The 25,225-nt window shown below is 22.3% G+C and overlaps 1 protein-coding gene across 5 annotated transcripts in view; it reads right to left on the reverse strand.

Moving 5' to 3' along the window:
- Positions 1-220: 220 nt before the first annotated feature.
- The window catches only part of LOC129613974 (DNA-binding protein D-ETS-4), a 62,670-nt gene continuing 37,665 nt past the window's right edge, over positions 221-25,225 (reverse strand). Inside the window, exons 1-5 of one of the 5 annotated variants that reach the window (XM_055528332.1) lie at positions 10,277-10,375; positions 6,435-7,707; positions 4,485-4,645; positions 1,221-1,383; positions 222-1,124 (exon numbers count right to left, since the gene is read on the reverse strand). In XM_055528332.1, coding sequence (XP_055384307.1) covers positions 529-1,124; positions 1,221-1,383; positions 4,485-4,645; positions 6,435-7,707 — 2,193 coding nt within the window. In that variant the 5' untranslated portion in view covers positions 10,277-10,375 and the 3' untranslated portion in view covers positions 222-528. Of the gene's footprint in view, positions 1,125-1,220; positions 1,384-4,484; positions 4,646-6,434; positions 7,708-10,260; positions 10,376-25,225 lie in introns of those variants that run through there. The other 4 variants (XM_055528331.1, XM_055528333.1, XM_055528330.1 and 1 more) reach the window with 4 other exon arrangements.

A 25,225-nucleotide genomic window follows, 5' to 3' on the forward strand; every position in this document is an offset into this window, starting at 1 on the left:
TTGAAAACTTAAAAATTTCCTAAGAGCGAATTTAATTATTGTCATTCTTATTATTATAAGAAAATTATATTTTTGACAATTTTTTATATAAAAATTAACATTTTTAAATATATGTATATATACCTATTTATATTTTTATATGTATATAAAATATATGTATATAAAAATATATGTTAATTTTGTAGTACATTTTATATAAATTTTATAGTAGCGCGCGCAATTTTTTTTTTTTTAATATTATTTTAAATCTAAACTTATTTGGGACATTTTATGACACATTTGGGAAACATCACAAAAAAAAAAAAAAATATATGAAAATGTTAGAAAATTTTGACACACTCACACATTCACAAAATTTGAGATTATCTTTTAGAAAAAAATAAATAAGTTACAAAGGAATATAGAATTTTTTTTTTTTTGACACTTAATAGATATTTAAAAAAAAAAAAATTAATTAATATTAAAATTTAAATTAAATAATTATTTTGTCATTTAAGTATTAAAATTTATATTTGTTTTTGGGTGTTCTTATCCACTATATGGTGGACAAAACTGATAAACTAAACGTTGTGAACGTTCTGTTTTTTTCATTATACCTTTTTTATAATATTGTCGTATTGAACGTGATAATTTATCATAATTCATAGCTGGACGATTTTTACGACGTCCCCATAATTTAGCAACACGTACAGAATCTTCAATTTTAAAAACACCTTTATTACGATCTAACCAACGTATTGCTGTACCATGAACTTGTGGTGATGCAAGTAATTCTTTTAAAAATTGCCATAAATGTATATGAGAGCCACCGGTACGTGGTGTTTTTGGTGTTGTTGGTGTATTATTTGTTGATGAATTTGTTGAAACTGTAGTAGCATTTGTTGTTGTTGTTGTTGCTGTTGATGATGTTGTTGTTGTTGTTGATGCCTGTGTAATTGTAACATTTCCTGCATTTGTTATATTATTATTTGATTGTGTTACTGTTGTTTGTGATAGATTTCCCAATGTATTATAATCAGTTGATGTTGATAAATTTGTTATTAATGTACGTTGACCATTTTCATTTGAATTTAATGAATCTAATGTAGTGATTGATTGTTGATGATCCATATCATCATCTTCATCTGAAAAATGAGAATATATAGAAATGTTTATGCATAAATATTTATTTTCAAAATAAATTTAATTTATATTTATAATATATTATTAAAATTTCTTACCATCAGTAAAGTCCATGTCACATTCTTTTGTTGGCCATGTATCATTATTATTGTTATTCAAATTACTGCTTGTTGATGGACCAGCTGGAAATATATCATTTAGAAAATTGTCACAGCAAGCCAATTTCCATATTTCCAATTGAGCATGTATTGTTGCTCCAGACTTTAAACAAGAAATAAAAATTAAAATGAATTTTTTTAAAAACTACTTAAGCAAGCCTGAGTTTTTAGTATTTTAAATAATTTAATTTATATAATTGCTATAAATTGCATAATATTATGAAAAATTTGGAGAAATTATAGGATTTTGAAACTAAATATTAGAAGTTACGATGCCTGTTCAGAATATTGTTTTCAAATTTAAATTTACTACTCCCATATTACCCTGTTTTCTTTAAGATTAGCTAAAATTTTTACGATTTATTGCAAAATATAAAAAATATAAATTTAAATCTGCAATGAATGTTTTTTTTTACAATTTTACCCAATTTACATACCATCATCTAAATTTTAAAAATATGGCAAAAAGTAATTTTAATTTTCCATTTGCAAAAATTACAAAAACCAAAAAAAAAAAAAAACAAACAACAAAAATAATAATAAAAATTTTTCGTAATAACAAAATTCCAAAACAAGAAAATCAATAACGATTTTGTTTTCGATGGTAACACTCATATACATGTGTGTACACTACACATATAAAGCAGTGATAACTGAAGCATGTATGTATGTGCAATATCACAGAGTCACAGATTGAAAACATATTCTATAATTATTTAATGAGCCTATATTTACAGATAAATATTTAAATACACACTTACGCGTATACATAAGTAGGTAGGTTATGTACGTATATATAAAAATTGTGGTTTTACAACGGAAAGGTGAGAGGATCCGAATTTCAATTGAAAATATGTAATTTTTATTCATGAATAAAAATTTTTTTTACATATTTATATACATATATACCTACTTATACTACTTGTATACATTATTTAAATATTTTTTAATATTTGTTCATCGTAACACACTCATAAAATCGAACGAATAAAAATTAATTTCTCTCCGTAATAAAAAATCAAAAACAAAAAAAAAACAAAAAATTTTTCTTCTTTACTTACTTACTTACTTGCATATATGTACATACATACATATGTATGCATATTCACTTATAAGTAAAAAGGTGAAAGTGAACTTTGGCGCGTATTAAAAGCAGTCACTTTTGATGGAGCATTAAAAAAACGACTTTGGCCATAATGAGAAAAATAATAACAACAACAATAATAACACAAAAAAAAAAAGAGATTTTATTTTGGATTTTTGTTTTGCTTACATTTTCATCCAATTTAGTGCACTGAACGCACATAAACCGAGTTAAAAAAAAAATTCAAAATAAATTAAAAGTGTAAACGGTAAGGGAGGTTATTAAAATTGAGATATTGTAGTATGAAAGTTGGTTAGTTTTTAGATTGTATTTAGCTTGTTGGTCGACAAAATCAAAAATATAAAATAATTGTCTATATATACCTACATTAAAATCTCGATTTAATGAATATTGTAAAAGAGATTAAAGAGGGAAGTTGAGAATAATTTCAAGGTTTTTGCTTTTAATAAATGTTAAGTTATTAACACTGTGCCTAAACAAAAATTATTTATATGACGTAATATGATATAATATCTGTATGACGTAATAAGAGAGAATGAGAATTATTAAAATTAAATTTTTAATTAATCAAGAAATAATTGTATGACATTTACTGCTTTTTGACATGTAATTTTGCAAATGACATTATAAAACAGGTAAAAATTGTTGAATATGAGCGAAAAAGTTTCGATTTCCCGTAAATTTCATGTAAAAATTGTTGATAAAATGGATGTTTTAAGGGGAACGTAAACAAATTTCCCAATCACATTTTCTTAAATAAATAAATAAATCTTCAAATTATTTACATAATGGCTATGTTTTTCGTGTATTCTACTGTATTATAAATTATTTTACATGTAAATTTTTCAGCGATTTTAATTTTTCAAATTTCAGATATGCAGTATTGTTGCTGCTTTATATACATACATACATACATATATGTACATATATATATTTTTCTTTCTCCTTTCATTTACTTTTTATAATCAAGGTTGAATTTAAGATTTTTATAATATGGCAAGGTAAACTATAAATTTTCCATATCAAATTAACATTAATTTTTTTAGCAAAAATATAACAAAATAATTGCATACACACACACATATATATGTATGTAGATAAATTGGATTTGAAACGAAAGCAAACGAAACGAAAATGAACTTTTCATTTTCACAAAAAAAAAAAAAATTTAATTTAAATTGAAGTTGAATGAATTCTTGTTGTTGTTTCCATATTTTAACACAAAAAATATTTTTTTTTTATTATGTTGTACATACATATATAAAGGCTCCAATAACATAATTATTGTATGGAACGCATTTCTTATTATTTTTATTATTGTTGTTTGCGAGGTGCAACTGAGTCATAGTGTTAAATGGTTATTTTTACTGCATTTGCAAAAAAAAAAGCAAAAATTTTTTTTGTTGCACGTATGCAACGAGTGCTCAAAGCAAATATAAAACGAGTGTGTATTAAAAGTGCATTGAAAAATATTAAATTTTCTTTTCATCTTGTTTAATTTTTTTTTCTCATAATAATTACAATACAATTAAGATTTTGTGGTAATTAAGAAATAAATAATAAAAAAATATTTTTTTTTACTGTGCCACCGCCAGTACAGTAATTTTCATTTCAGAGGTTTTTTTTTTCTCTTTTTTTCTTATATGTACTCTCTTTGTCGTAATTGTAACTACACTCGTACTTTCTTTTGATTACTTTTTTGATTTTTTTTTGTTTTGTTTTTTGTTTTCATTAAATTATAAATCAGTGTGTACATCGTTACATACTATTAATGTAGATTTTGGCATAATAAAAAATAAAGTTTTAATATTATTACAAATTTTTTTTTTTTTCATTTAAATTCCAAAGTGATTGACTTTATTTCGAACTTTTTATGTCTTTATTTAGAGCACAATTTGATTTTGTGTTTTTTTCTGTTTTTTTCTGTTTTTTAATATGTAAAGAAAATATTTTCTATTTTGATTTAGATTGAAATTAGGTCTTATATACAATGTACATTTATTTCAATTAAAATTAATTATATTTTAAATTTTATGCAATTAAATAACAATTTATAATTTTTATAATAAATAATTTTTTTTTTTTTGTATAAAATTTACCTCAGGTACACGTCTTATAAATTCTTCTTCAGTTAAACATAATAAATTAATTCCATCTTCGGGAAATTTTAATTCCAATTCATTGATTTGTTGTAATTTAAATTGTTCAATGGTGGATCGAAGCCATGCGTGTACTTGAGTTGTGGTCCATTGTTGCGGATCTGTATATTAAAAAAAAAAAAAAAATTATTTAATTAGAACATGATGTTTTTTGAATTGTTATACAGTTTTGCAGCAATATGGGTAAGTGTTATACAACTATAAAGAATGTGATAATTTCATGTATGCGGTATAAATGATGTTTTTTGAATTGTTATATAGTTTTGCAGCAATATGGGTAAGTGTTATACAACTATAAAGAATGTGATAATTTCATGTATGCGATATAAATTGTTATTGTCAAATTAATATATACTCGTAAGTACGGGCTTGATTATAATTTGCAAGTTTTAAATTAAATTCTATATTAGCAATTCATTAAACTAATAAATTAACACTTATTAAAATTATTTTCAGTATCTTTTCATAATCTCTCATATATTTAATATTTTATTAATTTTTTATTACCCGCCGCCGATCATTTCTACTTAGAATCGTTTGAACTTAGAAAGTGATGATAATTTCTTACGATTAATGAAATTTGTAATTGTGGTACAGTTCTGAATACTCGGTCTAAGCAAAAATGTCTTATAAAAATTAATAAATTAATAAATATAAAATAAACTTTGAATTCAAATAGTAAAAATTAAATTTAAAGCTTAATCAAATTTTGAAGTTTTCAATATGAATTTTTGATTTCTCAATTTTTAATGACATTTTGACGTTTTTCAATACTATTTTCCATATGAACATTTTTTGTTACGATTACAGTAAGTTTTTAATTAGCAGTGTTGACATATTAAAGTTAAAATCTCTCAAATCTCTCACAAGAAATATTACATTTTATTTTAAACATTCTCGTATAAGTATTGACTTGGAAACTTATGCTTTCTGATTCTAGAAAAAACTTTATTTGTAAATATTGTATAATAAAAGTTTATTTAAAGCAAATTTTAAAATAGGAAAAAATTTTTTTTTTTGCAAAATCATGTTCACGTAGAAAATTCTATTATAATTTGCTGTTTATTTATTTAAAGAATTATCAATATAAATTTTATTTACTTTTAAAAAACTTTCAATATTTTGTATGTACATCGAATTGTAAACTATATGAAAATATTATTTTGCTAATTCACAATATTCATGTATAAACATTAATCAACAATAGAAAATAAAAAAGAGTATACAAATGTTATGGAAAATGAAATTAAAGATTTGACTTGGTGCGAGCTAGCTGTAGAGATAATTAAGAATAATTTATTTAAGAAAAAATGGAAAAGCTCATTAGAGACAAAAGTAACAATTGAACTTAATACATAATTAATGTATATAATATAGTATATGCTTGCTCATATACATACTTATACATATTATGTATGTATGTAAAAAAATCATGAAATCCAAAGTAATTCTGAAACCAGTTAAAACTATTTACTTTTAATGTTCAATTAAGATAGAAATACGTGACGAAATAAAATCTAAATTGTAAATAATATCAAAGATATTAGAATATTTGATTAGAATCTTATGATATTTTCAAAAAATATTTTCATTATTCCCGCCATATTTGTATAATTTATACATACATAATAATATGTTAAATTGACATAAGAATTGAAAATTATTTTTTAACATGATATTTGATTTATTTGTTTAATTAAGTGATTTATGATTACATATATGTATATGTGTGTATTATTTATTTTAGTGAAAAGTGAAAATCACGTTTCATAAATTTTCAATATTATGACGTAATTTGTAAATTATATGTTATAACAAAAGATAATTTTTTATATTCGAAATTCTGATAGTGTTATTAAAAGTATAATTTAAATTTTTAGTTTAACTTACCAGGTGATATCTGTAATTGAGCACATGTAGCTTGTGCATCACGTTTAGCATGTTCTAATGCTAATGAGATAACTGGTTCAATATCACCACGAACCCCTAAGCCACCAATCAACGACTCCAGTGCCAACGGTTTCAGATTGTGTTTCTTTTGGAATGATGTATCCTGAAGATATTCTCTTAACAATTGATGATCTTGTGCTGGAGCCGATGATATAATATTTTGTTGTTGTTGTTGGATTTGATTTATCTGATTATTTTGTAATTTTTGTTCTTCTTTTTTTTGATTTTTTTGATTTTCCTCTTCTAAATTTTGTAAAGTTTTCTCTAACAAAATATTTATTTCAATTAAATTTGTTTCAATTTCATTATCACCAGGTTCACTTTTAATTTCTTGATTTAATGATGGTGATGGTGAACCATTAGATTCTGGTGGTGATGGTGGTAATATTAAATATTCTTGTTTTACTTGTGGTATAAAATTTTGTATTGGATTATTTAAAGAATTTGTTGAACCACCAAAATTTATATTATTTGTATTGATTTGTTGTTGATCCAATGATGGACAAGGTGATGGTGATAATGTTGATGATGCTGGACTATATAAACTATAATTAATAGATGATGATACACTATTTAAATTACAGAATTCGTATTGTGGTGGACTCGGTAATGGTGATGGATAAAATTGATATTGTTTTTGTAATTGTTGAAAAAGTAATGATGCAGCAGCAACTGATGTATTACAATTTTGATTATCTTGTCCAAATTGTTGTAGTGTTGTAGAATTTGATATTGGAGAATTTATATTATAATTATTATTATCAATAATTGTTGATGAATTTTTATTATTTTGTAATTGAATTGTTGTATCACAATTCCATAATTTTTCTGTTTTAATTATTGTTGATGGTGTCAAATTGTCTGATGATAATGTTGAATTTATATTGTTGCTGCTTTGATTTGTATTATTATTATTATTATTATTACTGTTGTTGTTGTGAAGGGTCATTAACTGATCATTATTATTATTGAAAATTGTTTTTGGAATAAAATCAAGTGTATCATCACCTGTTGATATTGGATCAATTGGTGATGGTATCGGTGATTGATTCTTAATTGTTTCTGATACTGTTGAACCTGTTAATATTGATAATGTGTCTCTATCATTTGCTGATAATAATGATAAATCAAATGAATCAGCATATGTAGAATATAAATCTGGTGTATAATTTGTTAATGTTTCAGATGTTGTTCCCGACATTAATTGTGACATCTAAAATTAAGAAAAAAATAAGGAAACAAAATTTAGAATTGGTAGCGATAGAAAAACTTAAATAAATTTTTGTTAAAAATTTAAATAAATTTAAATATTGTTGAGTATTTAATTGTTTGTTTTAATCAGAAATTATTGTTTGATTTCCAACTTATTTAATTTACACAAAGAAATTTCTTGTATTATTCAACCAGTTTCAAGATATAGAATAAAAGAAAAAAGTTCTAGAATTTCAATACATAGAATTAAAAAATTCACAATAATTAAGTTGATCTAATTAAAAATTATTAAAAGACGGAACCAATACCCGATTAATCTATTCAATTTTATACAGATAAGAAATACTTTCTTTATATAGTTTTAAAGTTCTCTTAACTTATGTGCACCTATTGCGTTTGTATGCATAATTGTTAAAATCAATTTGAAATTATTATAGTTTATAAAATCTAATTTTCATAATTTGTAATTCATTATATTAAAAATTAAAATTATTAGAAGAAAAAAAAAAAACAATACATTTTCTATAACTAATTAATAAAGTTATTTCCTTTTACAATTCAATTGTAGTTTAATGCTACTACAAAAGCTTATTGATTACGCGGTGATTAAATCTATATTTAGGAACTTTTGTAATCATTAATTTAAGTATATATATATATATATATAATGTGTATGTATATATAGAATTTGTATCTCGTGTATTTTAACAAATACTTATTTAATATTCTTATTTAACATTGACGACAAAATATAATATGTACGATGCAATGTAATATTTTAAAAAGAAAAAAAATAAATTGAATAAATTTAGAAATTTTTTTTTCCTAATGATCGTCATGTCTATGTAATTAATTGTTAGAGTCTATATATATGCAAATTAATTATGTGGGGGTGTCTTTTTCGCTACCACATATATTTTGTATCTGCATATAAAAACAATGTTCTTACAATGTTCTATGTCTTTTATACAATTGCAAAACAAAAATGCCCATATTTAAGAATATTTTATTTATTAAGAAATTTAAAACAAAAAGGTGAAAGAATTTAAAGGTGCGACAAAAATTTCATTATTGAAAAATTTTAGGAATTTAGTATAAGCATTTTGATAAAGGAACAAGTGAAATACAAGATTATTTTTTTTATTTTGTAATATTTTTGTTTTGTATAAAACTAACCTAAAATTTATATTGTTGATAATTCAAATACATTTTAGGTTATTGCACATTAAATGCAAAATTTATATACTTATAGTACGAAGATTTTAAATTTATGATGGAATCACAAATATTTTCCAGCAGTTATATCAATCGATATACTTCTCTTTCTACACAAACAAAATGTAGTTGATCAAATTTCAATTTGAAAATTCAATGAGAATCGAGAATACGTTAATTTGACATTTTACGGCTTTCGAATGTCAAAATTGCATTGTCATATCTAGAAATTAGATTTTATAACACGCTATACTAATATCGATTTATATCATTTGAATTGAGAATATTTGTAAATAATAATATGTAATATGTTTATATATATTTTTCAATAATATTCTATACAAAATATTCTTTGTATATATTTGTATATGAAATGTTAAAGTAAAAATTAAATATGTAAGTCGTTTTATGATACAACGACTTGAACATGTTAAAGTAATTGCATATAGCTTGGTAAGAATCTGATAGAAATGTTATTGAAAATCTTTATAGAATTCATTTGCCATATCTATAGAATCTTTTTTATTAAATACTTCCTAAACACAATTTTAAAAGATTCAAATTATGTATTTTGAATATAAATTTTTGTGATTATGAAAACAAAGCATTAATATGCAATATATATTAAAAAATTTTTGTAGCCCAGAAAAAATAACAAACATTCTATTCGATAAAAAGAAAGTTCTTTTCAAATCCGACCTCAACCAATATTTTTTTTTTTACATTTCAAATTCAACTCCAATCTGCTGCAGCAGCAAAAAAAAAATCAATTAAAAACCAAGAAAAATTCCTCGACAACGATTTTGTAGCCCTATTTAAAGTAGTAACATATTATGTATATAGAAGAAATCACATCAAGAAAAAAAATTTGTTTAAAATTATTATAAATTCCTCTCTTTATAATAAAAGGTCAACAATATTCCGATAACCTTAAAAAATCACAAAATTTAGAATATTAATATTAAAGAAAGAACTAAGACAGAAATCAGAACACAGAAAAAAAAAATGTCCAAATATATAACTTTCATTTAGTTCAGACTAAAAAAAAATTCTGCGAAATTTTTGTAAATCTTCATACAAAAAACGTATATAGCTACCTACATATATTTTAAATCAATATTAATGATTAAAATATAAATGAGACTATAAAAAAAAAAGAAATGAAATTTAATAGATATAGAATGGACAAAAAAAAAAACATTTTTTTTTTTTAAGTATAAAAGATTAAAATTCTAACTTTAGGCATAACCATTATTAAACTAGACAAAAAAGAAACTGTTTTTAAGTTTCTTGACATGTGTAATATGTTTGTGTGTTTTTTAGTGTTATGTGAACTTACAAAATAACATACCCACTTTTTATATATAAGTTTATTTTTCTTTGAAGAATTCTAATTCGAAATTAGTATCCAAAAAAGGTATATCGATTTTTAATCGAAATTTGATTGTATTATACAGGATTAATCCAAAAAATATAACAGATTTTTTTTCTATTTTTCTTAGAAATTTGAATTTTTCAATTAGGTTCTTTTTAAATTTGAAAAATTTTCACTGTATAACAGTTTTTTTTTCGGTGTATAACAGTTTTTTTTTCGATGTATAACAGTTTATTTTTGCACAATATGTGTTTATAGTCACTTTTTAATAATTACTTATAGTAATTAATATAAAAATTGCTGATGTTTTTAGTAGAAAACTGTTATATTCATTATCAAAAAATAACATATATGAATTTTTTTTCCATATAATTTATTTGCTTTTTTTATTTTGTTTTTTTTTTTACACAGTAAAAATTCCTCTGGTTTTGTCGATGAACTTCTTTTATATGTTTTTTTCACAAAAATTTTTTTATATCATTTGTTTTTCTTTTTTTTTTTTATTAAATAATAAATTAATTAAAACAATTTTTTTTTTATTATAATTTCGAAATATTTTTGTATAATAAATAAATAAATTAGAATATTTTTTTAATATATTTAAAATATAGAATATTTAATTTGTAATTTTTTTTTTTGCAACAAAAATAAATTTTTTTTTAAATAAATAAAAATAAAACGAGTTGATGCGAAAGCGCTTTCGAAAAAGACCTTCTAATCAGAACCTTAACAACTAATGGAATGATCAAATCTGAAAGCTTGTTTATAGATTTTGTTATTTTTCATTTTCACATTTTTTTTTTCCAATGATATTTAACTTTTGTTGAAAAAAAAAATAATGTATTTAACAACTCTATATGTGTATAAATAATAGATGAAGAAAAAAAAAGCTTTTAAAAATTCCCCTCTTCTCCTTCTCAACTCAACACATAGGTGGTATGTGATTGTTTGGTAAATTTCAAATGTTGGAATTTTTGTACTGTTTTTGTTTAATGTTATTTTTCTTTTTCTATTTTCTTATTTGGTATTTAAAATTTTTTAGAAGATCGCGGCAGATATGACGTTAGATAATTTTTAAAATTTTTAATTCTATAGAGACGAGAATTCTTGCTATTTTTTTTTTTTGTTTAATCAATTTATTAATACCTTAAAACACCGGCAATATTAAAATAAGAAAAAAAGAAAATATCGTAAAAATTTTTTTAACTTGATTTTATTTTGAAATTAAGTCAAAAATTTTTTTTTTAGATTTTATTCTTTAAGAAATCAAATGCCGATTATAATTTTGTTTTTTTACTTTTAATGTATAGATAATTTTTAAATCTATATGTAAATTGGAATTTTTCGGATATTTTATTTTTGTTTGTCTGTTTAAAAGTGAAGATTATAATGAGTACAGTTTCTGTTTTGAGACTTATTAAAACTTATATGAGAATAGCTACATACTTTTTCGAAAACGAACCAATACTACATAATGTAATATAACACATTTAAAATATTAGAAATTTGGGTCATGTTATAAGAATTTCTTTATTAGATCCAATTATTTTGCAAAAGTTACAGAACAGAATTTTAATAGATTTTGATGTAATAAATTCCCTTACATTGTTTTCTAAATTAAATAATCAAAAAAATTTTTGACAAAATAGCCTAACAGAAACAATATTATTGAAACTGTTATACAAATTTTTTTCGGAACTTTTGCACTACACTTAACAATATGAGAAAATAAATATTGTTTAAAATGCATTTTTTATGAAAAATTTATTTAATAAGTGTTATACAGAAATTAATATTTATATTTCTTTCCAATAAATTATTAAATGCAAAATTTTACCGTATTGTTTTTTTATATTTTATTGTAAATGTATACAATTATAAATTAAGTGTTTTTTATAGAATTCGAAATTATTCTTTCATATGCACATGTTTTCCTTCATGTTTTTCCATTAAATATATTAATTTGCATATTAAAATACAGTTTGGACTAAATATAAAATGACCAATAATTTTAAATAAATTCGCATTATAATTATTTTAAGTATCTGATAATATTTAAGTTTATTTTTGTATATATAGGCATTTTTGTATGAATAATAAAACGTATAACAAATTATTTCAATTATACATCCTAGTAATTTAAATGAAATGTAATCACTTTTCTTAATTTTATTGGTTAGTAATACAAATTATCTAATGAATAATTATAGTTATTAAAAAAGTGTTACCTAGAAATATGCAATTATATTTAGTGCGTTAATCATTCATTTTAAAATACTATTAAAGTAGCTATGTAAAACAAAAATTTAAATTAATTGTTTTTTGTTCTGCTTTTTTTTTTATTAATTTAATTAATATAATTAACGCACTATTTCAATGACCGTATATAGTTTAAAAAGAAAAACTTGTTTTTTTTATTTGTAAACGGTTTGATTAGTAATTATAAATTTGCTCAATAACTTTTTTATTACAATATTTTTATCACATACTCAAAATAATTTAAATATAATTTTAGGTTGAATTAAATGTTCAAATATTCGATTAAATAAAACAATTTTATGGCTATTAATTATAGTTTCACACATTTTATATTATAATATTTAAATATCCAAAAGTTGTCACCATTTTCTTTATAATTATAAGAAATAATTATACTCGTATTTTACATCTTATATTGTGTATATTAAATAAAAATGTATAATTGTTATACAATAAATACCTATACTATATATTAATTAAAAAATATAATTATATTCAAAATCCTGGCAATTGCAACAATGTTAAATAATTTATTAAAATTTGTCCCCAGATGTATGCAATTTTTAATTATTGATTGATAATTGTACAAATTCAATTGCAATTGAATTTTTGGCAAAATTGAATATTTTTTAGTCGCAATTCAATTGATTATTGAAAATATTAAGGGTTTTGGCGGACATGCAATTTTTTTGTTTTGCAACTGTTTAATTACATGTATGATCTCATACAACTAAACTCTATTATCGCATACAACTAAAATATCAAACAGTTTGTAATTTTTTTTTTTTACAAATTGATTACAAATTCAATTAACGCAATCGATTGCAATCAAAGCAATATTTTAGTTATTATCAATTCAAAAACGTAACAATTTTAATATCAAGAAATGATTGCAAAAACTATAAATTGCATATTGACTGTGTCAGCCCTAAATTCACATACAAATTGTCTGTCTACCTGAGCTCTAAAGTAATATCTTTATGTGCAGCTTTATTTCATTTTTGTTTTATTATTCACAATACATCCAATAAAAGTTCCTTAAAAAATTTAGTTTTTTCTCTTTTCAATAATTTTTAATAATAATTTTTAAAAAGTAAAATTTATTATAATAACTAAGTATATTAAAACAATGTTAAAATAAAAATTTCAATTATGGTTAAAGAAATTTTATTATGACTATCATTACATACCTATATATACACATTTTTATAGATAAATACTTAGAAAATGAAGATTTTGAAAAAAAAAAAATTATGATGTGATCAGTTTTTGAATTTGTTATATTATTTTTCTTCTTCTGTTTTTTTTTTTTTTTTATTATTGAGCTATTCTCAATATTGACAATCATTGACGTCATCGACAAGCTTTTTTAATGGCGATCATTGGTAAAAATGAAGAAATAATAAGAACAACAAAAAAAAGTAATAAAAAACAAAATTTGTTATTTGTTCGATTCAAAAGAGATTGAAATTTTATTTTTTTATTCTTCCAACTTAAGCAAATATTTTAGGAAAAAAATAGTATACACATATGAAGGTATATATATATATATATATATATATATATACATTGTACACAATTTTACCACCTGTAAATTTTTTTCATTTATTTTTTTATTTTACTTTTTTTTTCGTAAATTTCTATGCGAAAATATTTTACATATACCTAATATTGTTTTTGTGTTTTGTGTGTTTCATTTGAGCATACATTTTTTGTTATTATTATATATGTATATATGTAGGTATATATTATATATTTATATAAGATTTTAAGCTAAATGTTATGATGATGAATATTCCTATTTGGATTTGCACAAATATGTAAACCAGTGTATAATCATATTATTTATTTGAAAAAAAAATTTAAATAGAAAACTAAGAAAAAAGTCTCCTATGGTGCAAACAAAAAATTATTGTTTTCTTTTTTATATGTATGTATGTATGTATGAAGAAATTATTTCTGAGAAAAATACTAAAATCGTATAATATTATACATTTGGATTTGTTAGATTTAATAATAAATTATATTTTAAATTCAATAAACTTAGTTCAATAATAAAATATTAAATATAGAAAAAAAAAAAAATATTATAAAAATTTATTTGGTAAAATCAGTAATCAATCAATTGAAAATTGGAGAGAGAAAAAATACAACATTATTATATTTTTAGTTTTATATAGAGAAAAAATTATAAGGAATGCAATTATTGTTTGTATGTTTTTTTCGAATATCGCCAATTTATTATGTAATATTCGAAAAGATATTCATAATCCATATATGTATTTTTTAATTTATAAATTTAAAAATACATATAATTTGGTGAATTATATTATTAATTGTGGTGAAAATCTATGAAATTATTGCTCTTATTATACTTACTTAAATTTTTCAAAATTATTAAAAATTTATAACAAATGTGAATTAAGTATTATGACAATGTCATTAAAATTAAAATTTTTGAATTTTAGCATAGAAAAGCATGCTGAAAATATTCAGAAATATTACAAATTCAATATTATCAATTGGTTTAAGAGATAGAGAAATGTGAAGATGCAAAACCTATTAATTTTAAAAAATCTACTAAAAAAATCTACTAAACGTCATGAAATATTCACTTTAATTTGAAAATTTGTTTACTCTTAAATTAAGCTAAATGATTGTTCTGTAATATTTTCCAAATTATTTTTTAATTATCTACATACATAATTATTTTTGTTTATACATTAGTTAGATTATTAATTCAAAATCAAGAATAATTGTGACTTATCGGTCTTTCGTTATTTATAATTCAAAAAAAAAAAAAATGAGAAAAACCCATAATTATAAAGGTTATTAACCTTTACGTCATATACCATAATTTTAATCTTTTAATGCAATTATATTGTGAATAAATGACGAATTCAAATGCAAATGCAGTTTAATAATATTATTTTTAAAAATTTCGACCTTGATTCACTTTATTTCTTCATATATGCATACTACCATATAATTCCAATTTAAGTCATTGTGAATCATTTTTGCCATAATAACATTTAGATTCTAATATTTTATTTGGTATGTGTACATTCACAATAAAATTAAATGAGAATATTTTTTTAAACTCAGTTATTTACAGTACTTAATATTTACATTATTATTTTTTGGGAATTTTTGAAAATAATTTTATTATTTCATCATACATATATAAAAAGTTTATTTAATTAAATAACAAAAGCTTACAAATATAGGAATATAAATTTGTTTATACATACATACCTATGTAGAAAGTAATCTGCATATTTATTCACAATATTGAATTGTATACTTGATGCTTTTATTAAATAAAATTAAAATTCAATTTGTGTATTTTGTATATTATATAATTAAATATTTGAATTTCATTTAATTCAGGATTAAAAACAATAGAATTTCGTTAATGAGAACAAATATAGAAGAGTAAAACATCCTGGATATTTTAATTGAAATAGAAAAAACAGAACAAACAAAAAGAATGTTGAAATTTTTGAAATCCGGTGGGAAATACAAAAATTACTTTTTTGTTTTGCTTTTTTTTGTGGGTTTATGTTTTAAATTAATTTATTGTTTTAGATCGCATCTAATTTAAATAAAAATTATTTTAATTTTTAATTTATTTTAATAGGATGTATAAGAATATTTACAAATAAATAATAATAAAATTGTGGTAATAATGATAATTTGTAAAATATTCATTTATTGTGGAGATCGCAAGTCATTATTTACCAAAAATATTACTGGTATCTGATGCTACATTTTTAATATACAGAGTTGTTGAAATACAGAAGGCCAAATCGTAAAGACTGGAAAAAAACAGCATTAATATGTACTGAGAAAAGGAACAATTAAAACTTTTCAACAATTTAAGGCGCCGGAAGTGGATTGGATTAAAGAACTCTTGCAGCGGGAATTAAGCAACTTTTGCCATTTCTTATTAAGTACTTTTATAATATAGAACGAAAATGTCTTTCAAAGTCATTCAGGCCGATCGGTTTAACGTCGTTTCTACTGAAGATAATGACAAAGATAAATGACTATTTCAATAAGAAGACAGTCTTGGTGGGAAAAGCACTTATTTGAGACTAAGATGCATATCAGGAAAATCAACGGCGATTAAGGTGCTTTAGAATAAAGTTAAGTTGCGGCAGGTAGATTTATAAATATTGAGGAGCTTTGATAACATTTCACATAAAGTTTTAGATAAATGTTGTGTATACCATAATGGTAATATACTTATAAATTATGGCGCTGCGGTCCACACAAAATATCATAGAAAGGAATCTTAGACGAGAACCTGCCTGACGCTGACAATTGAGTTGTACTACTGATATTTGCACCATTGAACCCAGTTGTGGATGCTAAAATTCTGTTGGAAAGAGAGGGAGAGTTTAATGCACTAAAATGCAGAATTTGGAATTACAAGAGAAGGGGGTCTGTAGATGGCTTCGTATCAGTAACAGAGGCGGTACGAGAAATTGGTCCCGATAAGATACTCAGATTAGTTTATATAGAGTAAAGATACTGCAATGGTGAGCCGAGCTGTAATGTCAACAAAATCTACAAATACCTTGGATTTTTTAAGCGTGTATAAATGCGTTCAGGAAAATAAATGTAGCAGCATAAAATCAAAGCGTGAACTGTTAAACAATTGAAATCAAAAAATTTAAATATTGCGAAACTCTTTCGATTTCAACAAGTTTATTTATATGTTACGTAAGTATTTACATTATTTATTAATTGTTAATGTATATGAATATAATATATATGTACTTAAATTCATATTGATTTAAAATAATAAGCGTAAGTGTATTAAATGTTTTTGGCGGCATCTTAACTCCCTCTTTGTAATGTTTTAATTGATTAAATTTTATATTTACTTTTTCATTCATATTTTCTCATTATTATTATTGTTCATTTGGTTTTCTTTTTTTTTGTATTTTTTAATTCATTAAAAAATCATTACGCATGTAAACAAAAGAGTTTAATAAAATATTAAAATAAAAGTGAATGTCAATAACAATGAAATGAACGTGAATCATAATTGTATTTTATCATCGATCGATTGATCGTTTAAGCAACATTTTAAAAATTTAAAATTGCTTTCGTTTTTTTAAAATAATTTTATTATCTTTTCGTTATTGGTGCTCATGATCTTTTTTATTTTGTAAATTTCTTTTTTAAAAAAACAATGAATGGATGAGTTTCGGCACGTGCTTTAGATTGCTGGACGAAACACTTCACTTAATTATGTTTTTTTTTGTTTTGTTGTTTATTATTTACTGAAGAAAAACTTTTTTCTTATTTACAATTGATTTTTGGTTTTTTTATTGTATAATTTGTAAAATTAAAAAAAAAAACAGCACAAATACAAAGGAAGAACGCAAACAAGTACGATAAACAACCAAAATAATAATCCTAAGAGATGACAATTACTTGTCAAAAAAAAAAAAAGAGAAATAAATTTACACAACAAAAAACAAAACGAAAATTGCGCCTCCATCATCAAATTTTAACAACATTTCAGTATTTAAGTATAAGAAATAAGAAAATTTACGTTATAGTTAGACTTATGATGTCAGACAGAATTTTAGGAGATAACAAAATTCAGTACAATATACGCAATTGACAGGTAAATCTGGATGAAAAATAAACAAAACGAAAAAAAAATATGTTTTTATATATAACGTATATGTATGTAGGCATCTCTTTCTTTATTACAAAAAAAAAAATCAAATAAAAAATGTGAATTTTTTATTTATTACGTTTCGGAATTCTGTAAATAATTAAATATATAGAAAGAATAAACGCGATGATGATGCAATTGAGAGAAGCGCTCTTAAATAGAAAACTAAAAAAAATTAAAAAAATTCCCTTAAAGCTTTAATTATTATAGTAAATAAATATGAATTCATTAAATTGTCGGTAATTCTTGTTATTAGAAAAGTAATTTAGAGACAGATTAAGTGAGATCTTAATATTGAAATAAAAAACACTATATTCTTGATGCCTACATTTGTATATAAAATGTCTAAATATAACACTTTAAACTGAAAACTTGATTAATTTGATGAATAAAACTTTAAATCAATCATACCAAGTTTGTATAACTAAAAGTACATATTGTATGAGAATTGAGTTTGACATAATATGATGTACTTGTAACGTACTTGTGTACAGATTGAATATGAATGTGAATAATTATGATGTATTTGTATGTATGGATATAAAATATTTTCAATTATACATTTTGTCTATATAGATAAACAATTTATACTCATACACACAAATACAGTATTACAAGTCCATATTTGATGAGATCATCAGATTTTGATATTTTAATAGTTTTAATAGATTCTCGATGAATATATTACACATAGTGTATAATTATATGTGTACATATTGGAAAATAATTCAAAATCTTATTTAAATTATTATTTTAAAATTATTATATAAATATGCATTAATTTCTATTACAAAACATAAGTATGATTGTTGTAACAAAAATACATTAAGTTTGATTCTGGTACTTGAGAAAATAAAGGTTTTGTGTCAAAAATTTTTGTATATTAATAAAATTTACTAGAAAGATAGACCTGGCCGCGAATTAAAACAATTATGAAAAACTATAAAGATTATGTTGGTTTCGCCCAAAAAACATCCATGAAGTGAGAGTTGTAAAAAAAAATTCAAATTATAATATGAAGTAAATAATGACAAATAAAATCTTAGCGCAAATCAAACATCTGTCAATTAAACTGTCAGCTAAAATTATATTTACAGTAAAACATTCACAACTTTTTTATTACGAGTAAATATGAGAAAACGAGAGAATTAAAAAATTTTTTATGAGCTTTACTTTATGAGTTGGTAGGAGAATTTATTTGGGGAAGCAAGTGAACAGACCCAATTAGGCAAAGTTATCTACTTTAATATTAAATGTTGCATTTCGAAAGCATAACAAATATAAATTCAATAAAGGAATTCAAGGTAAATTAACAATGGAATTTGAAATTTTTTAATAAATGTCATTTTCGTAAACTAGTGACAAAGTCCATGAATTGTGAGTGAATTCTATATTAAGTGATCTAGCTTACCATTCATAATTTTTTTGAAAGTAAACATGTTTCACTTTCATTTCACTCTGTTTGCTACATTGAAAAACCAATTTTTTTTTGTTCTTCTTACGTGTTTTCTCACTCAAAATTATGTTGTGGTGTTATGAAAAGTCCTTGAAAATGACCAAAACTTTTTTTTCTCTTTGATGATTCAACTTTTTGATTATAATTGACATCGTCTCTGTTTTTTCTGTTATTTCTTCAACTTCTTTAAAATGAACGTTTTTTGCTTGTCTTGAATAAAATGCGATGCCAATGAATATGAACTCATCATCAATTTAAAAAAACGTAATAAATTTGGAATTTTTAAGTACTTTTAAAAGTACAATTAAATAAAGAAGAAAAAAATAGAGCTTTTTATTGTTATTTTGATGTCTTTTAAAAGACACATATGTACACACATACTCAATAATTCTTACATTCATATATTCATATACATTCATATAAGTGTTATATTCAATAATAATCACAGTTTTACCTGGAATATCTGATTTGAATTACAAATTCTAAAATCAAAAATCATCGAGTCGAAGAAAATTAAATAATATTAAAAATAAATTACAATGAGAAATAAGTAAAAAAAAAACCATAGCGAAGTCAATGAGGGCGAAAAATATGAATGAATTTTTTTTTTCGTTTCTATACTTTATAATTTTGACGTCAATCGCCATATCTAATTCAAAAAAGATTAACTTTAAGAGTTTTTTAATTCTGTAGTAGGTGTTGTTCTCTTCTGTTAAAAAACAAAAATAGAGTTAAGAATGAGGAGAGGAAGAGAAGGCTGAAGGTAATATTTACAAACAAATTCCATAAAATTAATGATATTCAATTATAAATAGAATTGTAATTAGGTTCCTTTTTAGTGGTGATTGTGTTATTATCAATTAGGAAGGTATTGTATTTCAATAAAATTTTTCAATTTCGACAGGTAAAATCGATAAACAGTGATTACAACTTTGACACATATTAAAATTTTGACACATAAGATATATAGTAAAACGGTTTAATCATACAAATTTTGATAGATAAGGAAAGCGGTAAGAATTTGTGATTTTTCCGCTGTTCTCTTTCCAAATGTTAGCTATGTTAACATTGCTTAATTGTCAATATAAATAAAATATTTGACTTAGTTCCCAAAAGAAAATAATTGAGAGACGTCAAATAGCATGTTCTCAGAGCAACTAATTGACAAATCTTTGACAGTTTTACAATTGTAAATTTTTTTTTGAATTTTTTTTAAACTTGAAATTGAACAATAAATTTTCAATCTAGCAATCATTTCTATAATTTTCTTGGTTTATTTGAATTTTTCGTTTCATTTCATTAAATTTATTAAAATTCGCTGATGTCAGTTCAACAAAAAAAAAATATTGTGTATAACAATATTGACTATAATGCTGTTCACATCAAATGTAATTTTTTTTTCTTTTTGTTTTTATTTTGAAATTAAAATTAATTCTTATTTTAGATTTGTGATTTTATTTGGGTTTTTCCAGATTAAAATCATTACAGTCTAAGCTCAATTTATTATTTAATATTAAATAATTGGTAATTTTTTCAATTCCAATTTTCTATTGTTATTACATGAATCTAGATTTGAAAATGTGCAGTTGTTATGGCGTTTGAACAATTTAATTAATATATGATGTGATTAAAAGGTAATATTTAAAATTTTTTATATATATGTGTGTACAATAAAACATGACAATTATTGTCATATTAAATAAAAATTAGAGTGTACATTTAATTTCTATTATAATAGAGAGTGCCTTTATAATTGTGGTATAAAATCACAGATGAAACGTGTTCCATTAACTTATGTATGTATGAATATATATGTGAATAAAACGTCAGATAGTCAGGTTGTAAATAAATAATTATAATTTTTTTTTTTAATTATAATTGATAATTATGCATTTACGTTTTTAATAAAAATTCTGTTAAAGATGTCATTGATTTCTTTATTGATAAATGATGCAAGCAATGACGAAAATTTATTAAATAACTATTAAATATTTATTAATGAATTAAAAATAGAACAATATTATTAAAAAATTTCTATTTAATTCATAAATTGTAAATGTAAAATTATTATTTTGAATGAATATTTCCTTTATGACGTGCGTTTGGTTGAGATGGTCGATCAAGATGGCTGAATGTATTAGTTTTGTTTGATTTTATGTTAATAATGAAAATGTTTAAAAGAAGATGATATTTTTATTGAATAATAATGATTCTAATATGAAATGAAAAATTTTATTATAATATTTTACAGCAGTTAAATTCTTAATTTACGTTAAAATTTACAGATTATCTGATAATGGCTAAAACTTGAACGCGTCATATGTGTGATGTCACATAAATCTTTCTGTATTATTTCGCATATTTAAATTAGTCTAGTTTTGTAGACTAAACAACAAGAATTTCCTTGTTCTTTTCTTTGAATGCTCGTATATATGTTCTAAACTATAAAAATTATAAAATAAACTTAATTTTCTAATAATAATCTTTCAAAATAAACAAATAATTTTAATATTTAAAAATTTATTAAGAAATATACGCGAATACTAGAAAAATAATTTTTTTTTATTATTAAAAAAAATATTTTTTTATTGTAAAATTACAAAAAAATAATTAAATTATGATTTCTAATATTTCAACAAAAAAAAAAATTTCAAAGAAATCTTAACAGGTGGGACGTGGTACTTTATGCCTACACATTTAATTTAATTTGTATAACACTTTAAACACCTGAAATTTTTATTTATATAAAAAGTTGGCAATTATAAGTATATTTAACGCACAATTTATTTAATTCTAATAGAGATGTGGGCACATAGAAAAATAATTCTAAAGATTTTTACTTTTATAATTTGATATTTTATAAAAAAAAGTTTATTTGACTGCGACGCCCGACTTCGTTTCTAACCTTAATATACAAGGTGAGTCATTAGTGAGTGCAAATATAGCATTGCATATCATAGGTTAGAGAACAAGAAATTTACCAACTTTTGTTCAGTAATGGATGTGATTATGTGAAAGCTGGACAGGAATTTTAATAGTATTTGATTGGAGCTTCAAACGAAACATAAAGAATTAATAGAGAGCTGGATACATGATATTATAATACTTAATATTTTAGAAAAATTCAAATTTTCCCCTTCGGATATAGAATAATGTAGCGCAATAGTTATAAGAAATCAAATAGAAAATCATTAAAAAAGGTAAATAGTAAAACTGTTATACAAACCGATTTTTCTATTAATAATATCATAATATTCTATTATACAACTGAATTTATATTATATGTACCTCACATCTCTATGTATCAGAAAATCATTGGAATATCACGGAAAATTTTAATAATTCAAATTTTATAAGAATATACATACTTTGTATAGAATTTCTCAGAAAATATTAAAAGTCTATTGTATGTTAATTTATATATAATTATTAATATAAACAATTAAAATTAAGAAAATTTTTTTTTTCTCATTTCACTTTTTCTAAAACATTAATTTTTTAATTTAAAACTTTTATTGTTATAATATGAAATGTGGAGAGATGTTGCATATATGACTTCATCTTAATGTAAATGAAAAACAAAAATAAAAAAAAAAAAACAAAAAATAACCTTCATAATTGAAAATTAACAAAAAGTTGTGCACCCCTACAAAATTTATTGTTATACATGCTTATATTCAAACATACTTTCATATGCATATAATTATTATACAGTGATTGTATTCAAAACAGTAGCATCAAATAATTCAAGTCAATTTTAAATCAAAAATATAATATATGTATGTATATGTGTATAATAATATAAAAAATTAATTTTGTGGAAAAAAAATCCACCTATTTATTTTGTTATATTAAATAAAATTTTCCATATTTACATCATAAACCTACATTATAATCTGAGTCACTTAATTCAGTACTAACAAAATAAAAAAATATTTAGAGAGAAAAAATTGCATGTCAAATTCAATTTTACTTACTTATACCTAGTTTGGCTCTATAATTGAGATGCAACTGAGTCATTAATTACAAAATATGTGCATGCGTGTATATAAAGTTTTGCAGAGTAAAAAAAAAAACTATGATTTTAATGTCGTAATTGTTGTGAGGTATTATTTTCCAAGGAAGCAAACAAAATATTGGAAATTCCAAGTTTATTAATAGATCAAAAAATTTTATTTTAGTAAATATCGTTATATACATTAATTATACGGGAAATAAATTTTCTAATATATGATCTGTATAACAATATAATTTCCGTTGGTATAATTAAATTTTTTATTTTACATTTAATCAAATTTTATTTACGTGTTTATAGGACAGTAAATAAAATTGTTAATATAAAAAATAACGTGTGAGCAATTTGATGCACGTGAGTTATGATTTTGAATTGAATTTTTTGTAATTGAAATTGTGAACTGTGAATTGAAATAAGTAGATTGTAAGAAGAGAATAGAAATTATAGAAGAGCGAAATGTGTTATACATTATTAAGGCATTTCAAAATTAACTTGCTATCAATTGTTATACTACTTTGAAATTTCATAAAAATTTAACATGAAAAATATCTAATTTTAAATTTTAAACCTCTTTCTAAAATACAAAAAAGGTGCAGTTGACTTAATTTAAGTGTTCAAATTTAGAACTAAAATGCAGATGGTTTTGTTTAATTGTAAGGTCTATTAATACCTTAGAGTAATAATAAACCTTACGATTGAACAAATCGTATTTAATGTATGTGCAATCACATTTTAATGAATAATGTTTTATAACAGAACCCGAATTTTTAATAATTCCAAATGCAATTAGCAAGCATTAATTATTTAATTTCAAGCCTTATTTTAAAGTGCAATTTAATTTTTTAAATTTTTATCAGCACATTTCCAATAAAATTTGAAAAAATAAGGTTATTTTTTTCAATCTGTTGACCGTCGTCTGCGAATTTTGTCGGAAAATTAATTTTCTTCGCGTTCTTCTGTTTGAAAGTAATCGCATTGCAAAATTCAAAAAAATTTAATTTTGTGCTATTTGTTTTTCTGATCCTAAAAATAGGCAACAATTATTTATTACTTAATATAATTTTGGTATTCGAGTAAAATGAAGAATTTTTTTTTTTAAAGAAAACAATTTGGAATTTTTTGATTTGCTAATCACTTTTCATATTCATCATATGTGTATAACAACTATGTTGTTATACAATTCTAATTAAAATTTTTGAAGTTTTAATTAAAATATTGTACGCAATCAAAATTTTGAGCAAAAAAACTTCCGCTTCCCAAAAAAACAAAAGACTAAACACAACTAATCAATTTTCTTCTGAAAAATTGACAAAACTCACCACACAATTCAAGTACATGTACATATTTAATATATTATTGAAAAATGTCATATTTAAGCAAGATTTCAAATGTTTCGGCAAAATTTAACTTCCTATATGAGTCAATTCACTTTCATATATAATTGATCTGAACTTGATACAATTTCTTGGCTGCTGTAATTTTCAAGTTTTTAAATTTTTTA

The sequence above is a fragment of the Condylostylus longicornis genome, unplaced genomic scaffold (assembly GCF_029603195.1).
Source record: "Condylostylus longicornis isolate FDR11 unplaced genomic scaffold, ASM2960319v2 ptg000098l, whole genome shotgun sequence".
Taxonomy (NCBI): Eukaryota; Metazoa; Arthropoda; class Insecta; order Diptera; family Dolichopodidae; genus Condylostylus; species Condylostylus longicornis.